The sequence below is a fragment of the Gadus morhua genome, chromosome 23 (assembly GCF_902167405.1).
Source record: "Gadus morhua chromosome 23, gadMor3.0, whole genome shotgun sequence".
NCBI classification, from domain to species: domain Eukaryota; kingdom Metazoa; phylum Chordata; class Actinopteri; order Gadiformes; family Gadidae; genus Gadus; species Gadus morhua.
In genome coordinates, this window is record NC_044070.1 from 19,453,941 (window position 1) to 19,480,826 (window position 26,886).

General features: G+C 50.8%; 3 protein-coding genes across 5 annotated transcripts in view; 1 reads left to right on the top strand and 2 right to left on the bottom strand.

Annotated features, from left to right (window-relative positions):
* Positions 1-5,337, bottom strand: part of uba5 (ubiquitin-like modifier activating enzyme 5) — an 8,305-nt gene extending 2,968 nt beyond the window's left edge. Inside the window, exons 1-8 of one of the 2 annotated variants that reach the window (XM_030348334.1) lie at positions 5,319-5,337; positions 4,442-4,702; positions 3,993-4,038; positions 3,811-3,900; positions 3,545-3,654; positions 2,901-2,987; positions 2,576-2,660; positions 452-556 (exon numbers count right to left, since the gene is read on the bottom strand). In XM_030348334.1, coding sequence (XP_030204194.1) covers positions 452-556; positions 2,576-2,660; positions 2,901-2,987; positions 3,545-3,654; positions 3,811-3,900; positions 3,993-4,038; positions 4,442-4,590 — 672 coding nt within the window. In that variant the 5' untranslated portion in view covers positions 4,591-4,702; positions 5,319-5,337. Of the gene's footprint in view, positions 1-451; positions 557-2,575; positions 2,661-2,900; positions 2,988-3,544; positions 3,655-3,810; positions 3,901-3,992; positions 4,039-4,441; positions 4,722-5,318 lie in introns of those variants that run through there. The other variant, XM_030348335.1, reaches the window with a different exon arrangement.
* Positions 4,802-14,116, top strand: acad11 (acyl-CoA dehydrogenase family, member 11). Of its 2 annotated transcripts, XM_030348332.1 has the most exons (20): positions 4,802-5,113; positions 5,351-5,450; positions 5,957-6,082; positions 6,510-6,671; positions 7,049-7,213; positions 7,504-7,645; positions 7,892-8,013; positions 8,265-8,371; positions 8,459-8,567; positions 8,681-8,761; positions 8,913-9,051; positions 9,589-9,696; positions 10,028-10,126; positions 10,901-10,964; positions 11,257-11,342; positions 11,489-11,560; positions 12,194-12,348; positions 12,572-12,688; positions 13,079-13,188; positions 13,732-14,116. In XM_030348332.1, exons 1-20 carry the CDS (start codon positions 4,992-4,994, stop codon positions 13,844-13,846), a joined length of 2,301 nt encoding a protein of 766 aa, XP_030204192.1. In that variant the 5' UTR covers positions 4,802-4,991; the 3' UTR covers positions 13,847-14,116. The 2 variants fall into 2 exon arrangements, with proteins under 2 accessions (XP_030204192.1, XP_030204193.1); XM_030348333.1 differs by lacking the exons at positions 4,802-5,113; positions 5,351-5,450; positions 5,957-6,082 and adding an exon at positions 6,166-6,192.
* A 1,838-nt stretch (positions 14,117-15,954) lies between these two features.
* Positions 15,955-20,820, bottom strand: ackr4b (atypical chemokine receptor 4b). The gene is made up of 2 exons (XM_030348336.1): positions 20,624-20,820; positions 15,955-18,047 (listed from the first exon to the last, which is right to left on the bottom strand). Exon 2 carries the CDS (start codon positions 18,036-18,038, stop codon positions 16,902-16,904), a length of 1,137 nt encoding a protein of 378 aa, XP_030204196.1. The 5' UTR covers positions 18,039-18,047; positions 20,624-20,820; the 3' UTR covers positions 15,955-16,901.
* Between the last annotated feature and the right edge of the window lie 6,066 nt (positions 20,821-26,886).

Here is a 26,886-nt window from a genome sequence, read left to right on the forward strand (position 1 = left end):
TTGTGTGAGTGTGCGTGTCTATGTTTGTGTGAGTGTGTGTGTGTCTATGTTTGTGTAAATGTGTGTCTATGTTTGTGTGAGTGTGTGTGCGTTCGTGTGCTTGTAAGTCTCTGTGTGTGTCTGTAAGTGTGTGGAGTGTCTGTTTGCGTCTGTGTGTATGTTTTCGTATCTGTGTCTGTGTCGATTTGTGCGTGCGTATCTGTGTCTGTGTCTATGTGTGTATATATGTGTGTGTGTGTGTTTGTGAATGTGTGTGTGTATGTGTTTATGTATGTGTGTGTGGGTGTTTATTTGTGTACACGTGCGTGTGTGTGTGTGTCTGTGTGCGTGTGTGTGTGAGTTCAACTGTGTATATGTGTGTGTGCATTCGTGGTGTGTGCGTGCTAGCATGGTATGCGTCTGTGTGTTAGTCTGTGTGTCTGTGTGTATGTGTGTGTGTGTGTGTGCGTACGGAGAAGCAGGCGGTCTCCCCGGGGATGATGAGCTGGATGTGTCCCGACACGGCGTTCTCACTGACGCCCGATTCCATCCACACCTGGCCCAGCTCGTTACACGCCTGTCAGACACACACAACACGCCTGTCAGACGCACAACAACACGCCTGTCAGACACACACAACACGCCTGTCAGACACACAACAACACGCCTGTCAGACACACAACAACAGGCCTGTCAGACACACAACAACAGGCCTGTCAGACGCACACAACACGCCTGTCAGACGCACACAACACGCCTGTCAGACGCACACAACACGCCTGTCAGACGCACACAACACGCCTGTCAGACGCACACAACACGCCTGTCAGACACACAACAACACGCCTGTCAGACACACAACAACACGCCTGTCAGACACACAACAACACGCCTGTCACAGACACACAACAACACGCCTGTCACAGACACACAACACGCCTGTCAGACACACAACAACACGCCTGTCAGACACACAACAACACGCCTGTCAGACACACAACAACACGCCTGTCAGACACACAACAACACGCCTGTCACAGACACACAACAACACGCCTGTCAGACACACACAACACGCCTGTCAGACACACAACAACACGCCTGTCAGACACACAACAACACGCCTGTCAGACACACAACAACACGCCTGTCAGACACACAACAACACGCCTGTCAGACGCACAACAACACGCCTGTCAGACACACACAACACGCCTGTCAGACACACAACACGCCTGTCAGACACACAACAACACGCCTGTCAGACACACAACAACACGCCTGTCAGACGCACAAAAACAGGCCTGTCACAGACACACAACAACACGCCTGTCAGACACACAACAACACGCCTGTCAGACACACAACAACACGCCTGTCACAGACACAACAACACGCCTGTCACAGACACACGACAACACGCCTGTCAGACACAACAACACGCCTGTCACAGACACAACAACACGCCTGTCAGACACACAACAACACGCCTGTCACAGACACACGACAACACGCCTGTCACAGACACAACAACACGCCTGTCACAGACACACGACAACACGCCTGTCACAGACACACAACAACACGCCTGTCACAGACACAACAACACGCCTGTCACAGACACAACAACACGCCTGTCAGACACACAACAACACGCCTGTCACAGACACACGACAACACGCCTGTCACAGACACAACAACACGCCTGTCACAGACACACGACAACACGCCTGTCAGACACACAACAACACGCCTGTCAGACACACAACAACACGCCTGTCACAGACACACGACAACACGCCTGTCAGACACACAACAACACGCCTGTCAGACACACAACAACACGCCTGTCAGACGCACACAACACGCCTGTCAGACGCACACAACACGCCTGTCAGACACACACAACACGCCTGTCAGACACACAACAACACGCCTGTCAGACACACACAACACGCCTGTCAGACACACAACAACACACCTGTCAGACACACAACAACACGCCTGTCAGACACACAACAACACGCCTGTCACAGACACACAACAACACGCCTGTCAGACACACAACAACACGCCTGTCACAGACACACAACAACACGCCCTTTCAGACATACAACAACACGGATAACATGGATGCATACAACATCCATACAACTATCGATGACGGATCAATATATGAGCTATTGATCTATCATGTATTGATGAGCTATTGATCTATGAAGTATTGATCTATCATGTATACATCTATGAGGTATTGATGAGCTATTGATTTATTAGGTATTGATCTATGATGTATACAACTATGAGGTATTGCTCTATGATGTATTGATGAGCTACTTCCTAACTCCCACCTTATTCTTCACGTTTAACCTCTGTTTCTCTTTTAATCCTAGTCTGTCTTAATATATGTCTGTTACATAGTTTAGATAGGGCAATATGTAAAGCGTCTTAGAGTACCATATTAAGCGCTATATAAATGTAATTTATAATTATTATTATTTATTATTATTGATCTTTGAGCTATTGATCATTGAGGTATCTATCTATGAGGTATTGTTCAATGATGTATTGATCCATGAGGTATTGATTGACTGACCGTGTTGATGGCTATCCGGGCCTCAAAGTTGTCCACGCAGCTCAGAATCAGGTCAACGGGGGACCCCTCCTCCAGCCCCCCATGACTGAAACACACACACACACACACACACACACACACACACACACACACACACACACACACACACACACACACACACACACACACACACACACACACACACACACACACACACACACACACACACGTTATTCACCCTTCACCCTCTCACCCCTCCCTCACCTTTCAACAACCCTCCAACACACACACACGCACTCTGCCCCTTGGGGGGCGGACCGAGGTGCGTCTGGGGGCGTGGCTGTACCTGATTCGCTCCATGAAGTGGTTGAAGTTGTCCAGGGTGGTGATGTTGTAGTCGTGGGTCTCGAAGGTTACGTCTGGGTTGATGTTCCTGTGAGAGAGGAGAGGGAACCTCAGAACGAGACTCAGTACTTTGTACCGCAGCGCAAGGATACAGCTTCTAAACCCTCTAGGATACAGCCTCTAAAGGCTCAAGGATACAGCCTCTAACACAATCTAACAGCTAGATGAACACAGGTCCATCACAGCATGAACAACATGATGAACAGTGATGATGACCACATGAATAACATGATCCTAACAGGGATGACCACATGATTAACATGCAGTGATGACCACATGAATAACAACAAGAACAGTGATGACCACATGAATAACATGAACAGTGATGACCACATGAATAACATGATCCTATCAGTGATGATGACATCAATAACATGATCCTAACTGTGATGACCACATGAATAACATGATCCCAACTGTGATGACCACATGAATAACATGATCCTAACTGTGATGACCACATGAATAACATGATCCTAACTGTGATGATGACTACAATAACATGATCCTAACTGTGAGGACCACTTTAATTACATGCTCTTAACAGTGTTGACCACATGAGTAGCATGAGCAGTGATGCAGTACCTGAGTGTGTGTTCAGCAGCCTCCACTTTGCTCATGCCAGCCTGGTGCGGCTGGAAGAACAGTCGGTTCATGTTGGCCAGCTCCACGCGGTCGTAGTCGAACAGCAGCAGCTGTGGCCAAGAGGAGAGACCGTCAGACCAACGCACTACACACAGCACCCTACATACTGCACCCTACACCCTAAACACTACACCGAGGACTGCAGCTGCAGCGTAGGGCCCATAGTTTAAAGGTGTCATTACCGATCAGGTTAAGGGTGTCATTACCTTACCGATGCCACACCGGGTGAGCATCTCCGCCGTGACGCTGCCGACTCCGCCCACGCCAACCACAGCCACCGTGTAGCTCCGGATTTTCTGTGAACACGTGAAGACGTCAGGGGAATGAATAACTGAGCGGGGGGAGAGATAAAGGGTTGAATTAAAACAACAACGGCCGGCTTCGGTACCTCATAGTCCTGCACGATGCCCATCCTCTTCAGAGCCATCAGGCGACTGGAAAACAAAGACAGTGTGTTTAAAATCCACAGTGGACATCAGGCCTGACATCGGATGTCACATCTGACTCCATTTTAACGTCTACATTTTGGACCATTTAGCAGACACTGTTGGTTCATACACACATTCACACACAGATTGCGGAGTCAACAATCCAAGGCGACAGTCAGCCCTTCGGGAGCAGTTAGGGTGAGGCGTCTTGCTCAGGGACACCTCGACACCAAGCTAGAAGGAGCCGGGGATCGAACTAGCAACCTTCCAGTTACAAACCAACCCGGTTTACCTCCTGAGATAAACAAACCCCAACGAGGACCTCCAGAGAAGGACCAAAAACCTGAGTCTGATACCAGATGGGAGTGTAATGGTAGGGGATGGAATCTGAGACCAGACGGGAGTGTACCTGTAGGGGTTCGAGTCCACAACCTCCGAGCTCATGGTGTGGATCTTCTCTCTGACCGGTTGCTCGGCTCCAGAACACTTCTGCCGACATCGGATCAACTCGTTCTCCAGCTCCCGGACCCGCAGCTTCAGCTCCTCCACGGTGGACATGATGACCGGCTTCTGCTGCTTCTGCTGAGACACGTCGACCAAACCCGGGTGACGCACGGTGTTCTTGTCAACAAGGTCCGGGTGGGAACCCAGCACCGGGAGTCAAAGGTTCCTAGAGACATCGCCCCTGTTTGTATTGAGTGTAACTCCAAAGAGAACTGTTAACAACCATTAAAATACAACGAATACTCTAATATAAGACCAACTACCGTGTAAACCGTATGTAAACCGCGCGTGTGTGTGTGTGTGTGTGTGTGTGTGTGTGTGTGTGTGTGTGTGTGTGTGTGTGTGTGTGTGTGTGTGTGTGTGTGTGCGTATGTGCGTGTGCGCGTGTGCGTGCAGAACCGAGTTATCAAAGAAGGAGTTGCAATCCACACAGAGATCATTAACCTCTCTGAGACATGGAGGATCAGCTAACTGCGGTGCGGGAGGAACACAAATTCAATGTTCCTCGGCTGCAGAAATATCTGTCCGGAAAGTTGAAGGTTCAAGTGAGCGATCGCCTCACCGTCAGACAGTACAGGTATGATCAACATGAACAGCTGTTCACATACAACGACGAGTGATACAATATGAGACCGACATTGTTTTAACCGACTGTGTGTGTGTGTGTGTGTGTGTGTGTGTGTGTGTGTGTGTGTGTGTGTGTGTGTGTGTGTGTGTGTGTGTGTGTGTGTGTGTGTGTGTGCGCGCGCGTGCGCGTGTGCGTGGTGGACTCGCTGGTTCACCTTTCACTCATATGTGCGTGTTGTGGTTCCAGCTCCGGCCAGTCCAACCCGACCTTCCTGGTGCGGACCCCGGCGGAGAGCCTCGTCCTCAGGAAGAGACCCCCGGGGTCCCTGCTCCCCGGCGCGCACAGGGTGGGCTTCAGGGGGCCTGGGGGGGGGGGGTCTGGGGTTTAGTACTGAATAGAAGTAAACTTCACCGTCTGGGCGGCCTACTTTTCACAAGTTATATTCGGAGGACTTATGGTGGTAGTAATTGTAGTCATTGCAGTCCCGTACTGTAGTACTGTAGTAACTATAGTCGAGTTTCTTCTAGTCGTATAGTTGTAGTACTGGAGCTGTCCTGCAGGGGGTTCAGGGCGTAAGAATAAATACATAGTAGTATGAATCCTGAAATTAATCAAATAAAATGTATTATAATCATAAGTAGCTAGTATTGTATCAAGTTTATACCAGCTCTTTTAAACCAAAATGCCTGTGTTGATGAATTTGATGCTACTTAATTGGTTATAATACTGTTATATAATATATAATACTAATACTGTGTGTGTGTGTGTGTGTGTGTGTGTCTGTGTGTGTGTGTGTGTGTGTGTGTGTGTGTGTGTGTGTGTGTGTGTGTGTGTGTGTGTGTGTGTGTGAAGGTGGACAGGGAGTTCCGGGTTCAGAAGGCTCTGTCCTCTGTTGGTTTCCCTGTCGCTCGCCCCCTGCTGCTCTGCTCCGACGATGATGTCATCGGAACCGAGTTCTACCTGATGGAGCATGTGAATGTAAGTCAGACCAGACCCAACGATCAGAGAGTTCTACCTGATGGAGCATGTGAATGTAAGTCAGACCCTACCAAACGATCAGAGAGTTCTACCTGATGGAGCATGTGAATGTAAGTCAGACCTGCCCAAACGCTCAGGGAGTTCTGCAATGTCAGACAGACCAGATCAAACAATCAGAGAGTTCTACCTGATGGAACATAAGTCAGACCTGACCAAACGATCAGAGAGTTTGACCTGATGGAACATGTTAATCTAAGTCAGACCAGATCAAACGATCATCGAGTCCTTCCTGATGGAACATGTGAATGTAATTCAGACCAGACCAAACGATGACCTACTCGGTCAGGTGCAGCCGGCTGTAAAGCTGACTTTAGCGCGTTAAGACGAGGCTGAACCCAGATGACCCCGTTGTTGTGCGGACCCCCAGGGCCGGGTGTTCCGGGACCTGCGTCTCCCCGGGGTGAGCCCGGCCGAGCGGGCGGCGCTGTACGTAGCGGCGGTGGAGATCCTGGCCCGCCTCCACAGCCTCCGCCCCGCCGACCTCCACCTGATGGACTACGGACGGGGACACGCCTACTGCCAGAGACAGGTGAGGGAGGGAGGGGGGAGAGGGAGAGGAGAGGGATGGAGGGGGGGAGGGGGTGGGAGGGAGGGAGGGTAAAGTCGTGGGGAAGGTGTGGGGGGGGGAGGGAGGGCGAGGAGGGTGGGGGTCGAGGGAGGAGTTAGATGGTGAGGAAGGGGTGAGGGTGAGGGAGGGAGGTTGAGAGGGGGAGGGATGGAGGCGGGATTGTTTGGGAGGGTGAGGGTGAGGGAGGGAGGGGGAGAGGGGAGGGTCGGGGTGAGTGGGGGAGAGGGGAGAATCAGATGAGACTAAGTCTTTGTGCGTTTGTGTGCGTGTGCGTGTGCGTGTGTGTGTGTGTGTGTGTGTGTGTGTGTGTGTGTGTGTGTATGTGTGTGTGTGTCCAGGTGTCCACCTGGACCCGGCAGTACCAGGCCTCGGCCCACCAGGACGTCCCGGCCGTCAGCGAGCTCTCCCATTGGCTGAGCCTCAACCTGCCGTCCGACCGGGACGAGGTCACTCTGGTCCACGGAGACTATCGCCTCGACAACCTGGTGTTCCACCCCACCGAGGTACGACCAGTAGAACCAGATCCCTCCCAGTATACTGTCCCAGTAATAGAACCCTATCCCTCCCAGTAGAACTCTCCTAGTAGAACCATCACCCTCCCAGTAGAACCCTCCCAGTAGAACCCTATCCCTCCCAGCAGAACTCTCCCAGTAGAACCATCACCCTCCCAGTAGAACCCTAGCCCTCCCAGTATACTGTCCCAGTAGAACCATCACCCTCCCAGTAGAACCCTCACCCTCCCAGTCCACTGTACTGGTTGTCCTGGTTATCCTCGGGTTGCTATGGTTACCAGGCGCGGGTGTTGGCGGTGTTGGACTGGGAGCTGTCCACGACCGGCCAGCCAATGGCTGACCTCGCCTACTTCCTGATGCCTCACTATTGGCCGCAAGAGCTCAGCTTCCTCAGCACCATGGGAAGCGTGAGCGGAGTACCAGGTAACACGCACGCACACACACACACACACACACACACACACACACACACACACACACACACACACACACACACACACACACACACACACACACACACACACACACACACACAGACCAAACACACACATACAGACCAAACATACACATGCACACAAAACACACACACACACACGAACACACACACACACACACACACACACACACACACACACACACACACACACACACTGTGTTCTCGGCCCCCAGGGGTCCCCAGCCCGGAGGAGCTCATGTCGGTGTACCGGCGGTGCCGCGGGCTCGAGTCCCCCCTGCCGCCGCTCAACTTCCACCTGGCGCTGTCCATGTTCAAGATGGCCGCCATCGCCCAGGTAAGGTCAAAGGTCAGAGGTCAGGACAGTCTCCGTGAGGTTAGGATCTTTCAGTCTCACAAATCAGACTTCAGAGGCTTTATCTGCTGGACCTCCAGTAGAGGCTGTACCTCCAGTAGAGGCTGTACCTCCAGTAGAGGCTGGACCTCCAGTAGAGGCTGGACCTCCAGTAGAGGCTGTGCCTCCAGTAGGGGCTGGACCTCCAGTAGAGGCTGGACCTCCATCAGAGGCTGCATCTTCTGTGTTTTCAGGGGGTGTACGCGCGCCACCTGATCGGCAACGCCAGCGCCCCCAACGCGGCGGAGTTCGGACGGTTGGTGGAGCCGCTAGCCAAGGCGGCGCTGCAGCTAGCCACCGGGTAGGGTACCACGGCAACCGGACAGCTCTACTTCCTGTCCTATGTATTTGTTTCCTGTTTCCTGAGGGCACTACTTCCCGCCCTCAGGTCTCTTCCGGGTCCGGAGAGCCGTCTCTTCCTGCAGAGCCCGCGGGGACAGGAAGTCCTCCAGCGGGTCAAGGAGTTCATGAGGGACCACGTACTTCCTGCCGAGAAGGTCGGTCTGGGGTCAGAGGTCATCGGGGCTCGCTCGGACAGCACCAGTCGCTCTCCGAGGCCGCACAGAATCGTCCGAACGTCATCTCAGCTCAGTGCTTCCTGTTCCCACAGGAAGTGGCCGAGTACTACGAGAGACACGGCGCCGGTTCCCCTCAGCGCTGGGAGACCCCTCCGGTCATCGAGGACCTGAAGGTGGGGAGGGTCTCGTCTTGGGAGACGTCTGAGGCCACATGACCTCCCGGCCTGTTTACGTTACATTCAGATCTACATCACATCCGTGTGTGTGTGTGTGTGTGTGTGTGTGTGTGTGTGTGTGTGTGTGTGTGTGTGTGTGTCCATCCAGGCTAAGGCGAAGGAGGCGGGACTATGGAACCTCTTCCTGCCGGCGGTCAGCGGTCTCTCCCAGCTGGACTACGCCCACATCGCGGAGCAGACCGGCCGCTGTTTCTACGCCCCCGAGGTCTTCAACTGTCAGGCTCCCGGTAACACCACCACTAACTACTAACCAGTACTAACTAGTGCTAATACCGCCATAGGCTAGCACATAGCCAAGGAACCAAAGCGCTGCGCATTCGCGCAAACCCCGGCAGCTCACTTGCATTCGAGGGCTCCCTCTAGAGGTAACACATGCATGTATAAAACTGCATGGTGACCGGGAGGTTGCTAGTTCGATCCCCGGATCCTCCTAGAGTGTCGAGGTGTCCCTGAGCACCTCACCCTGCTCAAACTTCTCCCGACGAGCTGGCTGTCGCCTTGCATGGTTGACTCCGCCGTCGGTGTGTGATGTGAGCATGAACCGCCGAATGTTTGGCAGGATTGTGAAGCCCTTTGAGTGACCACTGGTTAGTAAAAGCGTGCTATAAATGCAGTCCATTTATCATGTATGGCATGTATAAAGAGTCCTCTATAGGTAACACATGCTACTGTACTGCTTGCATGTCTCTGATTGGCTGCTTCAGTGGCCTGTAATGTGAGGTAAGTGAAGACCTGGCAGGAAGTGACATCACGGTGTGTTGCAGACACAGGAAACATGGAGGTACTCCACATGTTCGGCAGCGAGGAGCAGAAGAAGAAGTGGCTGGAGCCCCTGCTGAGAGGAGAGATACGCTCCTGCTTCTGCATGACAGGTAGTCTCTCTATCCTTCTCTCTCTCTCTCTCTCTCTCTCTCTCTCTCTCTCTCTCTCTCTCTCTCTCTCTCTCTCTCTCTCTGTATCTCTATATCTCTATATTTCTACTGTTTGACAGTGAGTCTCTCTACCATTCTCTCTCTCTCTCTGTATATATCTATCTACTGTATGACAGGTAGTCTCTCTGTCTCTGTCTCTGTCTCTGACTCTGACTGTGTGCTGGTTTGGTGGGTCTGGCACTGGTCTGGTCTGGGGGACTGACTCTGTACTGGTCTCTGTGGGGTGACGTTGTGCTGGTCTCTGGTCTCTGACGGTGTGCTGGTCTTCCAGAGCCCGCCGTAGCATCCAGCGATGCCACCAACATGGAGTGTTCTCTGCAGCGGGACGGGGAGACGTACCTGGTGAACGGCACCAAGTGGTGGAGCAGCGGTGAGTCCTCATCCTCCTCCTCCTCCTCCTCCTCTTCCTCTCCCCCTCCTCCTCTCCTCTTCTCTCTCCTCCTCCTCCTCTCTCTTCCTCTCCCCCTCCTCCTCCTCCTCCTCCTCCTCTCCTATTCTCTCTCATCCTCTTCCTCTCCCCCTCCTCCTCCTCCTCCTCTCCTCTTCTCTCTCCCCCTCCTCCTCCTCTCTCCCACTTCCTCTCTCCCCCTCCTCCTCTCTCTTCCTCTCCCCCTCCCTCCTTCTCCGCCTCCTCCTCCTCCTCCTCCTCTAGTCTCCTCCTCCTCCTCCTCCTCCTCCTCCTCCTCCTCCTCCTCCTCCTCCTCCTCCTCCTCTAGTCTCATCCTCCTCCTCCTCCTCCTCCTCCTCCTCTTCTCTCTCCTCCTCCTCCTCCTCCTCCTGGATCTGAGTCCAGGTCTAACTCTAACTTGTCCTGGTCCAGGTCTGACCTGCTTGCTAGGGTGTTGATGTGTGGTTGCTAGGGTGTTGATGTGTGGTTGCTAGGGCGTTGATGTGTGGTTGCTAGGGCGTTGATGTGCGGTTGCTAGGGTATTGATGTGCATTTGCTAGGGTGTTCATGTGTGGTTGCTAGGGTGTTGACGTGTGGTTGCTATGTGCGGTTGCTAGGGTGTTGATGTGCAGTTGCTAGGGCGTTGATGTGCGGTTGCTAGGGCGTTGATGTGCAGTTGCTAGGGCGTTGATGTGCGGTTGCTAGGGCGTTGATGTGTGGTTGCTAGGGCGTTGATGTGTGTGTTCTGGTCTCCAGGTGCCGGTAATCCCAGGTGTAGCATCGCCATAGTGATGTGCAGAAACAGCTCCACCGACCACAGGTCAGGACCACCTCACCCAGTCACTCACTCAGTCACCCCCTCAACTACTCACACCCTCACCCTTTGCTCAGTCACCCCCTCACCCCTCACCTACTCACACCCTCACCCTTTACTCAGTCACCCCCTCACCCCTTGCACCCACCCACACATATAAGCTTTTTAAAGTGTGTGTGTGTGTGTGTCTGTGTGTGTGTGTGTGTGTCTGTGTGTGTGTGTGTGTGTGTGTGTGTGTGTGTGTGTGTGTGTGTGTGTGTGTGTGTGTGTGTGTGTGTGTGTGTGTGTGTGTGTCCAGGCACCAGCAGCACAGCATGGTCCTGGTTCCGATGGACGCCCCGGGGGTGAAGCGAGTTCGACCGCTCACCGTGTTCGGACAGGATGGTGGGCGCCTTTTCAAAATAAAAGCCCCTTCACAACAAAGACCTGCGCCACAACATTCAATGGAACAAGTTGTATGATGTGTCATAGGCAACGGTATGATCCTGTGTATATGAGCTTCATTCAATGTCATGTCTGTGTGTCTGTAGATGCCATCCATGGTGGCCATTTTGAGATACAGTTTGACAACGTGAGAGTCCCTCTGAGCAACATCATCCTAGGTAACCCCCCGCATCACTCACTGTGCGTGCGTGCGTGCGTGCGTGCGTGCGTGCGTGCGTGCGTGCGTGCGTGCGTGCGTGCGTTGTATATGTCTGCTTTGTGCCTGTGTGTGTGTGTGCGTGTGCGTGTGCGTGCGTGCATGTGTGTGTTGTATATGTCTGCTTTGTGTGTGTGTGTGTGTGTTGTATATGCCTGCTTTGTGCCTGTGTGTGTGTGTTTATATCTGTGTCTCTGTGTATATGTATTGTGGCAACCCGGCTCTGGCACAGCGCCCCTCCCCTGGAGGCCCAGGGGAGAGGTGGTGTGTACGGGGTGTACCGCCCAGTTCCCCCAGAGGGCGCCAGTGAGCAGGTTTGGCGCTGTCACCAAGCACCTGAGCAGCAGCATGGCTTAACGAGCCGGCTTCAAGGACCTATCAGGGCTTGTGGTTCGCGTGTGGACAGACCGGCCCTCGTGGGGGGGGGACCGGAGATTCCCCAAAGGCCTTTTTTGTTCTTTTCAATAGTAACTAATACTACGTAACTATACCATAATACTTGGCTTAAGCAAGATTAAACTTTGGCTGATTGGGGAGAGGCGCGTCACTCACCGAGCCGGGTTGCCACAGTATGACTGTGTGTGTGTGTCTCCAGGGGAGGGGCGGGGCTTCCAGATCGCCCAGGGCCGTCTGGGCCCGGGGCGGCTGCATCACTGCATGCGGGCCGTGGGATTGGCCGAGCGCGCCCTGGAGCTGCTCTGTCGCCGCGCCGCCGCACGCCACGCCTTCGGGAAGAAGCTCTACCAGCACGTGAGTAACCACGGCGACACTATGTGACGGGATGTTGTAGGAGGCGGTGGTGATGTGATGCTGTAGGAGGCGGTGGTGATGTGATGTTATAGGAGGGGATGTGATGTTATAGGAGGGGATGTGATGTTGTAGGAGGGGATGTGATGTTATAGGAGGGGATGTGATGTTGTAGGAGGCGGTGGTGATGTGATGTTGTAGGAGGGGATGTGATGTGATGTTGTAGGAGGCGCTGGCCCACCAGGTGGCGGAGATGCGTCTGCTGATCGATCAGAGCCGTCTGCTGACGCTGAGCGCCGCCCACGCCGTCGACACCGTCGGGAACCGCGCCGCGCGCCAGCAGGTGGGCAGCCGGGGGGGGGGTCACCGTGGGTCAGCAGTGAACCGCCGTACCCCGGAGCGTTCGCTACCCGTCTACCGGTCACATCTCCATGTTAAGCTGTGTCCCCTACCCGTCTCCCTCTCTAATCTGCTCCCTCTCTCCCCGTCTCCCTCTCACTCTCTCCCCGTCTCCCTCTCTCCCCGTCTCCCTCTCTCCCCGTCTCCCTCTCTCCCTCTCTCCCTCTCTCCCCGTCTCCCTCTCTCCCCGTCTCCCTCTCTCCCCGTCTCCCTCTCCCTCTCTCCCCGTCTCCCTCTCTCCCCGTCTCCCTCTCTCCCCGTCTCCCTCTCTCCCCGTCTCCCTCTCTCCCTCTCTCCCCGTCTCCCTCTCTCCCCGTCTCCCTCTCCCCCTCAGATCTCCCTGATCAAGGTGGCGGCTGCCCGGATGGTGTGTCAGGTGGTGGACTGCGCCATCCAGGTGCACGGGGCCGCGGGGGTCTCCTCTGACTTCCCCCTCGCCCAGATGTGAGTCCTCCTCCAGGGGTGGTAGAGATATCTGACAGGGGGACCGTCACACTGGCCGCTCCCTAACACAACAGTGCTGCTTCCTCCACGGGTCGGGTGTCACCAGCCCTTCAGACTGGTTTTTGGAGAAGGAGTGGCTGTTGGTGCCTGTGACTGGAGCAGTACTAACTATTTAACATTTACAATTAGATTCAGGGCATCTAGCAGACGCTTTTATCCAAAGCGACATGCAAGTACATTTGCCAGAAAAAAGAGACACAACAATATATCGCTGTCGGTACATTAAGGATGTCCGTAAAACCAGGTACCAAGCACTTACAACCGCTAGGTTAACCCATTCCCTGTGTACAACAAAGATAGCTAGGATAAGATGCTACACGATGCTATGGTAATAGGGGAGGCTATGCAGAGTCCAGTTGGACTCTGAACAAGTGAGTCCTGAGTCTTTTGAGTCTCATTTAACCAAAGAGAAACACAGCAGTGTTGACCTGAACTCGCCGTAGTCAGCGATGGTACACGGTGTAACGTGTGTGACGTCGGCAGGTATATGTACGCCAGGACGCTGCGCATCGCCGACGGGCCGGACGAGGTCCACCTGTCCTCCATCGCTCACCTGGAGCTCCAGGACCAGCTGAGGAAGACCAGGGCCCGGCTCTGAGGAAGACCAGGGGCCAGAGGAAGGCCAGGGCCCGGTTTTCTTTAATTGTGTTCATTAGTTTTCAGAATAAGAATTGTTTTGCAGATCAGTGTAACGATGAGCTTTTTTGAATTGGATAATCAAGAGAAGAATAAATAATGATGAAAATCGGAAAAAATGTATCACGAAATATAAACATTTACATATTCACATGCCCCTACATGTACATATATTAATATATAAATCCTAATATTTTATTTTATTTAAATTTAAAATGACTAACAAATAAAAGGGGAATGACTCAATATGAAAGGATGCATTGATGCAGGGTTAAAAAATGATGTAACAGTTTTGTTGGAGTGAGAATAAAGCCTGCGTGGGTGAACCAGCAGACTTGTGCATTAGGAATATTTCTAATGTAACTACAAAAAGAAAAGACAGACTACAGATCAAAAATAATTTGCCGGCTCCCCTCAGTGCCCTGGCGTGGTGTGATAGTTTGAGTCGCTGGTCTAACCAGTTAGTGTTGCTTTACGGTGTGTGAGCCTGGCTTACGGCTTGAAGATCTCGTTACTTCTTTTCTACTGTTGCCAAAAGGGGAATCGGAACAGCTCAGGCTAGCAATGGACAGGTGATCCGATAAACACCCCTCAGAGACAGCGAGGACTAAAGAGAGCAAGGGCTGGGGACTGCCTACTGCCCTCTGGTGGAAACACACAAAAGAAAGATTAGACACAAAGCAAAACTGTGTTTTTGTTGTCGTTGAGTTCCTTGGAAGGGAAACGCCTTAACTGAAAATACTTTTCCGACTTATTGTCTCCAGAGTTCATGAGATAGTAGAAAAGTTAGTACATGTTGGAACTCATCCGTCACCTCATCCATACATCACTTACCGTTAAGGACATTCTTTAGGCATTATTCATCAGGAACTTTGATACTCTTTGCTGCTTCCCCTTTCTTGGAAACGTAAAATTGTTTTGCCAATAATTCTTCCTACCGTCTGATCCTCTTCAAGGTCTTTCCTCCTCCTTCGCTGGTCCGTTGCGTGATCAGGGAACATCAATCATTATTTCATTATCTTGTCAGTCACGAATCTGGTCTGTTGTATGAACACGAGTAATCATAACACAGAAGCACTGACTGCATAAAATAATAAGGGAAGCGTGGGATTTTGAATAGGATGATCATATCATGTCAAACGCATCCTAATTAAGACTTCATTCATTTCCATGTGATAATGTGTACGATAGTTTTTGCTTGTTTCTGTACATTTTGACCACCACCAACTCTACAACCATCACAGCGTTCTCCGGCTGTTTAGCTGGGACCCTCCAGCCTTGAAGATTAAGTCCCAATCCCATTTCTACCCCTTCCTCTTACCCCTTCAAAACAAGGGGGAGGGGTAAGGGTAAGGGGTAGAAATGGGATTGGGCCTTAATTGATGGATGGGTGTGTCCCCCTAGGTCCTCTTCCCAGTATTAGACAGTCTTTCCACCCGGCGTTCCCAGAAGAGGGGGAGGGTTGAGGGGTGGAATGCACATAATGGCCTTCCTGGTGGTTTTTTCCCGTCTGTAACAAAACCAACGGCTTCCTTGCGGAAGGAATGCGGTTTTTCCCCCTGAGTGAGGTCAACAATTCTGGAGACGCCAACAACACTGGAGACATCTACTCTTACATTCCAGTTAAGTTTATTTGTTGAAAATGTAAGCCCTGCTCCAGCCTCAAAGGACTTCAGCGTCCAAATAAGAGGACCCCTAACTTTAAACCCTCTAGAGGACCTCACAGACCACGTTATACGACCCCTAACCTTAAACCCCCTCTAGACTAGAGGACTTCAGACCACATTACAGGACCCCTAACCTGAAACCCTCTCTAGAGTCTAGACTAGACTCTAGAGAGGGTTTCAGTTTAGGGGTCCTCTAATGTGGTCTGTGAAGTCCTCTAGTCTCTAGAGGACTTCACAGACCACATTGTAGGACCACTAACCCCTTGAGAGAACGTCCTCAGACCCAGAGCTTGGAGCGTTGAGAAGGAGCCCAGAAGAGGGGTCCTGCTTCCAGGCACGTTAGGAGGCTGAGAGGGGCTGAACGGACAGACTCATGACATGGTAGCAACAAGGAGCAGAACCATTCGATATATTAGTTATTTTTAATATTAATACACATGCAAACGGCATCAAAAATGTGGACGTCTCAGAAGAATTAACAGAATAAGAATGAGTAAAATAGATGGAGAGTTAAACACTGACATGTCTCGGATCACCAGGGAACAGCTGAAACGATGAGTTTGCTGTAGTTCTGGCGTAGAGGCTGGGAACTGTATACGTGGGCCCTGACTGCGATGGAAACATGTCTCTACAACGTTCCTTCCTGTTATCATCTCCACCAGATACCAGATCAGCATTCTGTTATTTCTTTGAGCATCTGGGAAGAGTCCAGTCAAAACAAACCCTGACCCTGTATAGAGGAAGCTGGTGTTTCCTCAGACTAGCCACCTGGCTGTGATGTGGGATGGCTGAATACTTCCATTCAGAGTTAATCACCTTGGGAGGAGGTTAGTGGTGCAGACAGGATGGGATAGGGCAGAGCAGGAAGAGAGGAACAGTGTCTTGCTGTGCTATGATCTTTCCAACATGTCTGGTCTCCTTAGCCCTGGGATGACTTTCCGAACATATCCGGTCTCCTGGCTGTGCAATGACCTTCCCAACATGCCCGCTCTCCTCGCCGAGGGACGACCTTCCCGACGTGTCCGGTCCCCGGGCCTCGGAATGACCTTCCCAACATGTCCGCTTACAACACATAACGAAACCTACCACCAAAGTTGACCGGTGTTGATCATAGGCATGTACTGTACCGCTTGAGTAGCTAGCAAGATGGTGAGATTTACAGACATATCTAGCAGGCTCTAAGATGGTGAAGGTAATTGCAACAAAGAAGATTAAGCTGTGTATACTGAACCAGGTGTTTCTGTACTGCCAATTCATACGGATGGACCTGATTCATACCTGAAGTACAGTAGATCTAGTACTTTCTAAGACGGTGAAGATGTATAGAGTACATATATACAGAGCAGATGGTTAGATGGTGAAGGTGCTCGTGTCCTCCTGATCCGACCCCGAGTGAGAGTGCGTCTGATCTGGCCCCCGCAGCGACATCTCCACCGCTGGCTCCTGCCGGCGGCGGGCCCCGCGACGCCCCAGCCTCTCGCTCAGATCCTTGGCCGCCCTCAGCACGCGGCCCCTGAAGGCGGAGCCCACGAAGGCGTAGAGGAGGGGGTTGATGCAGGCGTGGCTGAGGGCCAGGCTCTCGGTCACCTGCATGGCGCGGTCCAGCGACTTGCTGACCTCGCAGTCCGTGACGAGGGCGTAGGCGGAGTCCAGCGCGCGGGTCAGCTTCACCACGTTGTAGGGCAGCTGGGTCAGCAGGAAGACCAGCACCACGGCCAACAGGACGCGCAGCGCTCGCCACTTCCTGTCCCGTCTGAGTCCGGCCGCGCGGCTCAGCGCGCGCCACACCAGGCCGTAGCAGACCCCCATGATGCCGAGCGGCAGCAGGAAGCGCAGCGCCACCTCCAGCAGCTCCAGCGCCACCATGGCGCGCCGGGTCATGCCGCGGGGCAGGACCGTGACGCAGGCCAGCCCGCCGTGGGACGCCGGCCTGACGTGGGAGAACAGCAGGTCGGGGAGACCCAGGACGCACGCCGACACCCACACCCCCACGCTGACCAGCACCCGTCCGCGGCAGCCCCCCGCGCACCGCCGGCCTGCCGCGGGCCGGGCCACGGCCAGGTAGCGGTCGGCGCTGACGCAGGCCAGCAGGAACATGCTGCAGCTGAAGGTGGCGCTGTACAGGTAGGCGGTGAGCTTGCACAGCGCCGCGCCCAGGTGCCAGCCCTGGGTGGCGGCGGCGGCGGCCCAGAGGGGCAGCGTGACGAGCAGCAGGAGGTCGGCGGCGGCCAGGTTGAGGAGGCAGACGTCGGTCAGGGTGCGCAGGTGGCCCCCGCCGCGCCCGCTGTACACCAGCACCACCAGGGAGTTCCCCGCCAGGCCCAGCACCAGCGTCAGGCCGTACACCAGCGGCAGGAAGACGGCGGCGAAGGAGCGCACCGACGCCTTGTCGCACACCGAGTGCTGCTCGTAGTCGTAGTAGTCGTAGCTGTCGTTGAAGCTGCCGTTGTGGCCGTCGGGGAAGACCTGGTAGTCATCCTCCCCCATCCTGGTGGTCTGTGAGGGAACGATGAGCAGGTGAGTAGAGGTCACGACTAGTGCTGGATTTAATGATTCGTTTCCGTGACCCAGTTCGCGTGATTCAGTTCGCCGAGGTGGAGGTGTTTGCGACAAGGGTATAGTGCAGTTTCAGCTGATGCAGTTTGTAGGGAGATGTGTTGACGCTATATTCCAACATGCACGGTTTGTTGGCTGCAGTTTGAAGAATTCCTTTCCTTGCATGGTTACTCCATCAGCACGCCTGAGAGGTAGACCACTGACTACAACCTCTCTGGGAACACCAGACTGTCAGACATATGCTAGCTAGCGGCTGTAGGCTAACTTGCTACTGTTGCTAGCTGCTGTGTGCTGGATGATGAATGCTAGCCGCTGTATACTCGCTGCTGTATGCTAACTAGCTAGTGTGTGCTAGTTGCTGTATGGTAACTACTGGCTGCTGGATGCTAACTAGATGTGTAGGGGAGCGTGTCTATGTTCCCCGGGTCCTATGTTCCCCTCTTTGTATGAGACTGGGGAACATAGGTTCCCCGCTTTTCCCAAAAAGGGTCCTATGTTCCCCATTTGTAGTAGCTGCTGGTTAATAATCTGTGACGGCCAAATCATGTGCGAAGGGGTTGTAACCTTACAATCCAGAAAACATCTGGCTGTCAGGTGGAATCATGATGATTCACCTTGGTTACGTCATTGAATACGAATGGGATTATTATTACCTTAATCATTTCATCATTATCATAAAACCGTTTAGACCAGGACTTTGACTGTTCAGTTAAAACTTGAATACCTACTTAATACTGTTTGGTCGTCCTAGTGTTCAAAGGGTTTGAATATTTTTCAACATGGGACACCTCTGCCTTCTCAACAGTTTCTCATTCTCTACAAATCCAACAATAAAACTGTTAAATACAAGAATCACCCAAATGTTTCCTTTCCAACCCGAAAACAATATGCTCAAAGCACCGATGGAAGGAGATTTTCACTTCAGCAGATTTAAGGTTATAGCCTATAACTTTATAGATGAGTTACTTAGTTATTTGTAAACATTGTTGGTTTCTGTGGTATAAGCGGAATAAACCACTACAGGATGTCCCGTTATGGGCAACAATGTACAACTACGTTATTTTCTATAATGTGGTTTATTCCTTACTTAATTACAAAGTCTGGATTGCAATTGTTTTGAATATATATTCAAAACTCAACATATATCCATATGTCAGCCAGCAGTGTTCCCCAAACTGTGGGTCGGGAGCCAAAACAGGTCACGGACCCCTTTTTATTGAGATTAGATTATACATATCAAGGAACTGGAAAAGGAGAACTTTATAAACATGTGTTTTATGAGGGGAGGTTCTCCGTAATGAGAACTTAAGAGCTACAAATTGTACAGACATCCGAACAAAGCTATTCTCATTATTGGGACAAAAAACTTTTTCTTGGGCAAAGAAGAGACTTTGAAAAGGTTGTGTTTTGACCGTGGAAAAGTGAGTCAGCAGGTGTTTGTTTGATGGCGTTTGTTTGTTTCGTGTGACTGCTGTTTCTTTGTGTCGAGTGTGTAGCTGGCTGAGTTTGCTGCTGGCTGAGTGTGTTGCCTTCTGTTACCTTCTATGTTTTCATATTTCAAGTTCAAAGTGCAAATCTGTTATCATCAAGTGGTAAGAAACATATCAACTGATAAACTAAGATGTTTTTGCAGTTCATGATGCACTATTATAAATTAGGGTCAATGGTAGACACCAGATTTCTCTTTTGGGTCGCGTGCTGAAAGAGTTTAGCTGGCCTTTTCCTCCGGAATAAACACTTATATCCCTGTGAGTAAACTGAACTTTGAATAGTACTGTAGCACTTGAAGCTGTTTGCTTATTTGATGAATTCTCTGCACGCTCATGATTCATGCGGTTTCTGGGTTGTACCTTCATGGTTGAATGCATCAGCTAAATGGATGGGATGCAGAACTTTCTAACTCTGTATATGTCTTTGTAAACCTTGTTATATCCTTGAGTAGAAGTGTAATAATGTTGCACACTGGAAGTCTGTTCCCTCACTGCATGAGAACTCATTAGACCACAAGACATCTAGATCACTAAAGCACATAGAACGTACAGCAGAAACCAAACAGTATAGAACCTACATCATAGAACCTACAGCAGAAAACAAACAGTATAGAACCTACAGCAGAGAACATACATCATAGAACCTACAGCATAGAACACACAGTATAGAACCTACATCATAGAACACACCGCAGAAAACACACAGTATAGAACCTACATCATAGAACCTACAGCAGAGAACACAGATCATAGAACCTACAGCAGAGAACACACTGTATAGAACCTACATCATAGAACCTAAAGCAGAAAACACACGGCATAGCACCTACATCATAGAACACACCACAGAAAACACACAGTATAGAACCTACATCATAGAACCTAAAGCAGAAAACACACAGTATAAAACCTACATCATAGAAGCTACACTAGGGAGCCCATCTAAGAGAACCTTCAGTACAGATCCCACAGACGAGGTCCCTCGGACCAAAACAAGAGATCCCAGATAAAGGTGCGCAGGCATACCTGTGGTGAGGTGCAGCGCTGTGATGGGAGATGTGATCGGAGTCTGCTGGCCGCCGTTCTGGTTAAGTCACTCTGCCGTGAGTCATGTATTCCCGGGGACGCCTCTCCACGACGCACACACGCGCTCAGGCTGGGTGTGTGCCTGTGTGTGTGTGTGTAAGAGAGGCAGGAGGACAGACAGAGAGACTGTTGGGCTGTTGTAAAAGCAAAATTGGGGGCGGGACAGAAGCTGTGATTGTTGGATTTGTGGTTCTGAAGTTCTGTGATTATACAGTGTTAGTGTCTTTTTCTGTTTCAGTGGTATTTAACTTGTGTGGTTCTATAGATGTGTGGGTTGAGTCGTGTGGTTCTGTAGTTGTGTACTTCTTTAGTTGTGTACTGAATGTACTGAATGTCAATGGCCGATCTGTGCAGCAGGTGGTCGCAGCCTCTGCTAACGTCTCATCACGCTGTCTGGAGACTCATGAACTGAATTGAAAAGCCTTTAATGTCCCCAAGCGGCAATTCGGCTTACGACACGTAGCCAACACATACAAAAAGACATATAAAAACATAGAGTAATAGAAAAGATAAGAACATAAATACACATGTAGAACCACCATGCTACAGTACAAGTGCTGTAATACACGCTATCTACATGTCAGGCTTAACACCTTACGAATATGTCTTAATATGGTACTACATAGTACAAACTGTTCATGAACATCGAATGTAACTCCACAATCTACTCTCTCTGGCCCTGGCCTTGGCTCTCTCTCTCTGTCTCTCGCACTCTCACTCTCTCTCTCACTCACTCTCCCTCTGGGCAGTTTTCCTGATGAACATCTGTTTTCCAGACAGTACACTCCTCAGCATCTGCCACCACTGCTATGATGGGATATTGTTCTTTACTCAAAGTGTTACTCTAATCAGACACTGCCCCCTAGTGGACGCTCGTTAATGCAGCATGCACTGAAGCACTCTGCACATTTCCTCTGGGGGAACAATTTCCATTGTTCCCCATTATGTATAATATTTACATTTTGCCCCCCGACACGTCACCACAGGAATCTCTCCAGACTCCCTCATACTGGGGGTTGAATCTCGGCTGCCTCTTGATAGGCTCCGCCCTATACACCGGCTCGGGACCCCACCCACCCGGTTCGAGCCGCCGTTGACACACTCAAGGATCGTATGAGGGACAGGGTCCGACGCGCTAAACCACCTGCTGCCATTGCTGACTGGGACCGAGGCAGGAGTCGGACGTGTTGGACAGCTTCCTCCATGTGTTGCGTACCAGCCTTTGAGATGTTTTTGGTTGAGAAGGAGTGGATATTGTTGCCTGGACTTGAGCAGTACTATTTAATGAACGAGGACCGCTGCCGTGTTTAGCTTGCTGTAGCGAGTGTGAGGTATATTGGTAACATCTTTAATGTCGACAGGTATACGTCGGACGAGGTCCACCTGTCCTCCATCGCTCACCTGGAGCTGCAGGACCAGCTGAGGAAGACCAGGGGAGGAAGACCAGGCGAGGAAGACCAGCGGAGGAAGACCAGCCTCTGACTGGGACCAGCTGAGGAAGACCAGGGGAGGAAGACCAGCGGAGGTAGACCAGCTGAGGAAGACCAGGGGAGGAAGACCAGGGGAGGACCAGCCTCTGACTGGGACCAGCTGAGGAAGACCAGGGGAGGAAGACCAGCTGAGGAAGACCAGGGGAGGAAGACCAGGGGAGGACCAGCCTCTGACTGGGACCAGCTGAGGAAGACCAGGGGAGGAAGACCAGCCTCTGACTTGGACCAGCTGAGGAAGACCAGGGGAGGAAGGCCAGCGGAGGAAGACCAGCTGAGGAAGACCAGGGGAGGAAGACCAGGGGAGGAAGACCAGGGGAGGACCAGCCTCTGACTCGGACCAGCTGAGGAAGACCAGGGCCCGGCTCTGACAGCCCCCCCTCCCCCCCCTTGTGTACTAGTTGTGTTTGATGCATGAGGTTAAAGCCCGAATGAGAGACCCAGCAGACTTAGGAATATACATTTTTTTAACGGTTTATTTTATTGTCTGTGATCATCATTACATGGAGGTGAATTGACACACACAGGGGCGTAGGAACGTGTTTAACATTGGAGGGGACACATATCGGAAACCTGACAGATTCATTGATGGTTCGAAGAGAAATATGTCATAAATGAACTACACTGCAAAACATTCACAAATGTATTTTATTATTCTAAAAATATACATTTGTAAAGGAAAACACATTTTGAATGGCAGTATTGAACTGATACATATCAAATCAATTATTTAATTGCAGGCCTTATCATACAGTTTTGTAGACTGATAAATAACATGTGAAAAATATTGATCTAAATTTGAATTCGTATTTTCTGAATACCTTTTCTTTTCTTAGTTGTAGCCTATCTTATGCCTCAATGAACACACAGGCAAAGGTTAAGGTTAAAGGGAAAAACAGCATCAATAATTTTAACATATACACCAACGGTTCTATCAACATCCTTTCTGTACCGACAGCGATATATTGATGCACTTCTTATGACAAATGTACTTATTGTAAGTAGCTTTGGATAAAAGCGGCTGCTAAATGCCCTAAATGTAAACGTAAATGTAACTTGTTTTTAATCTCGAGTAGGCCTATGTGATATTATTCGAACATTTCCACTAACTGATTGGTGTGTGAAGGCAAACGAAAACGACATTAGAATGGATGTAATGAACTGATAAATGTAAATTAGTGTGTAGAACTGATACAAATAAAAGCTAGATAGCACTGTAGTGTAATCCAACAGTGTCAAACGTGCCGTGACACACAAAAGGTTGAAAAACTATGGCCTAGGCAAAAGAGCCAAAATGTTTTCTTCTCCTGTCATTTGCCGCCACGAAATGCTTGCAAATTGACTTCTTGTCAGTAAGTCAAGTCTATCCTGATGGACATGACAGACAGCAACATGGTTGAGTCTGTTTTGAGACATTGTGGACCGGAGCCAGGTTTTGAGCCTGCGGAGGACACTAAAACTTCTCTGCTATTCTACTGCCGTCTTTTCATTTTAACAGCTCTAACCTGTTGCGTTAGCTGCAGACACCCGCATCTCAAACAGTCTGAGCCTTTGATGGGATGCGGCAGCTTATGGCTGTCTTGCGAGACAGCCGTATTCACGCGAGATCACGAGATCACGCGATTAGAGTTGCAGGCTGGCAGCGATCAGCAGCGGTGACAGCGGCGCTTACGTCCCCGATGGAAAGCAGGCAACTATTCTTCTAGGCAGCGATTCGAAGGCGTTTCCAGCCTGAAGTCCTTAGCCTGAACTTCCAACCGCCCCCAACCCTACGCGCTGCCATACATGTGGCAGGTGACAAGACGCTGTATTGCGCTTTCAAAATAAAAGCGAGTAAAATATAAAAAATATATATATATATTTTGCGGTATAATTTTTGGGGGGGACAAATGCGCCTGTCTCGAAAATTGGAGGGGACACGTCCCCTCCGTCCCCCCCGGTTCCTACGCCCTTGGACACACACATTGATTTTTCTGGCGAAGCCACCGGAGAAGTGTGTGTGTGTGTGTACGCAGTCGCAGACGTCCACACGTGGATCCGCTCCGGTCTAATCAGCTTCCACTGTGGAGGGAAAACTGGGATGAGTGACAGGAGGACATGCACCGCTTATTCTGAATGTCAAGTTTGTCGGACAGGGTTAAATCCTTTTTCATTGGGGACAGATGCGTACCATTAGGCGGCTGACTCATGCTCCACCTCCTCCTTCGTCGTAGGAGCGGTCCAGCGACCAGCAGGTCCTCCTCCGGGGCCAGCAGGTCCTCCTCCGGGGCCAGCAGGTCCTCCTCCGGGGCCAGCAGGTCCTCCTCCGGGGCCAGCAAGTCCTCCTCCGGGTCCGGTCGCTCCGGGACGGTGGACTCAGAACCTCTGGTCTCGTGACGGGAGAGGGGAGCCATTCAGCCGCTGAGGGAAACCTTTCATTAGAGCGATTTGGGTCCGCTGATAATGGTTTAATCATCACTCTTCTGCAGACACAAATGCACGCAGACTTTTAAAGAAATCAAATTTCCTCACGCTCATTGGCTGACTTTATATATTGAAGATAATTTGTGAATTGTTTGTCTTCCATATCTGGTTTTTTTTTTGGGCAACGTCTGTTTTACTACACCTTTAGTCTGCAAAAAAACGAAACTGTGTTTAGGTGTGATCGGCTCCTCTGAAGCCTGCTCTCGACTTCCAGCAGCAGCGCCCCTCCCAATCTCCCGACCCGGGAGATTGGGGCGGGGTGCTGCCCCTCGTTGTGCTTATACTGATTGGTTTCACACAGTTACAAACATTTGCAGTACTTTTGGAGCATCAGAGGGCGTTTGGCACAACGTCGATTTTATGATGTTATGCTATCCGCGGACCGCTCGAACGCCTGGCGTCTGCCCAAATATCCAAAAGACATTTCATCTCCTCTTCGCTACATGTTGATCCACGGCACATTTTTAAGGGGTCTGATAACGTGACGTGATCTTTGCATTTACAGCACTAATCAAACAATATAAATAAACAAGCACAAATGGGAGCCCGTTGCGTCCAAAAAGGCATATTATTTTTTGAACTGGGTCGGACCGAGCGCGGTCGCTTTCACATCTCAAGCGAACCGCACCAGGTTTCGTTTTGAAGCGAACAGAGACCACCTCTCCGGCTGGGTCTCGGACCGGCTGTTTGGTCCGCACCAGAGTTCGATGGTTTGCATTCACACCAGTCCAAAAGTTCCGCACCAGCGATTTTTTTGATTTGGTTCGAATAGTACGCAGTACTATACGCCCTAATAGTAATAGCATTCTTGTTTAATAAAAGTAGGCTACTCACATGATCAGAATCGCAGGGGAGAGAAAATATATGTTTCGCTTTCACTTCACCTCTGCGGCGTAGTGGCGGGCCGTACTATTAGGCAAACCAGGCATTTGCCTGGAGCCCCAGGCCCCATAGAAGGTTTTTGGGGCCCCCAAAATGCCCCAATGCATATATTTTGTCCCCATATTTATTATTTTTATAAAAATCTCTTCACAATAGTAGCAGCGGGATGTCTAATTACTCATATTTTGACGATCTTTCCGTGTGCACCCCCCTTCAGTCTGCACTACATGGACTATTCCATGTTACGCGCATCACGCTCATCACGCGTATGCAGAAATGATGTCAAATTCAAAACAGTAAGCGGTAAGAGAGAGAGAGAGAGAAATCGAGTGAGTCATAAATCGAGTGAAACATGAAGCGATCGTACGAAAGCGGGTAACATAAAAATAAGAAGAAAGACCAAAGGCAGGACTTGCTTTCAAAGCTGCCAAAGCTATCCAGCTTTTCTACAGCCAGCCACCGCAGTGTTAGCGGGACCGTCGGCGGCTCAAGAGCAGCCGTCAACGTCGTTTGCTGCTGTCACGTTACTGCTCCTTTCATTCCAAGTGGCTCTGGCTCAGCCAGCAGCGATGCTAATGACGTGTGTCAACAAACTGACGGAGATGATGCACAACTGGTAGTGAATATTGCTCATTCTCCTTCTTCCACTTCGGTTATTGAAATTGATGACAATAACGATAACAATGACTGCGAGACACATATTCTTGTGGATGACCCAGCACTCTGGCCCAAGCTGCTGTGTCTTGGGCAGGCGCACACATATTCTAGTGGATGACCCAGCACTCTGGCCCAAGGGCCGCAGATTCACAAAAGCATACTATTACATAGTAATGAAAAATGATGAGAGGGTGAACAGGTCTTGGTTAGTCTAGTGAAAGTTCAGGGCGTGTTTTTTGCTTTTGTTGCCTTTTTGGAAAACAAAAACAACTGAGTGAGGAAGGATTTAAACACTGGAATAACCTTGCAATGCATCTAATCAACCATTAAAGGTCTGAAGAGCACAGGAAAAATACTGATAGCTGGAAGCAGCTATCAGTAGGTTTCCAGTAGGTCACAGCATATAGCCGCTGTGACCTACTGGAAACCCTCAGGTAAATGATGACATAAGGTTAACAGTCAGTGTAATGTGTCAACATAACTAATCTTATTGTTTTGTATGTTATTCTCAATTTGTAAATAGATAACTAACATTTGCATGAAAGAAGAATAGTGACTTTTGTTCATCCCTTGTATGGAGTATCTCATTATGTGATATAAGGTACAATAGACCGGTAGATGCAGGGGCCCCTAAATTACTGTTCGCCTGGAGCCCCCAAAGGGCTAAGTTCGCCACTGGGCGTGGCTTACGGATGTGGCAGTACAGAGTGGTCT

Bases quoted from the DNA above. Each gene is read 5' to 3' on its own strand.
- acad11 (XM_030348332.1), top strand. From the start codon at position 4,992: ATGGAGGATCAGCTAACTGCGGTGCGGGAGGAACACAAATTCAATGTT. The intron at 7,214-7,503 runs GTACGACCAGTA...TATGGTTACCAG, and splicing joins TGGTGTTCCACCCCACCGAG to GCGCGGGTGTTGGCGGTGTT. The intron at 7,646-7,891 runs GTAACACGCACG...CTCGGCCCCCAG, and splicing joins AAGCGTGAGCGGAGTACCAG to GGGTCCCCAGCCCGGAGGAG.
- ackr4b (XM_030348336.1), bottom strand. From the start codon at position 18,038: ATGGGGGAGGATGACTACCAGGTCTTCCCCGACGGCCACAACGGCAGC.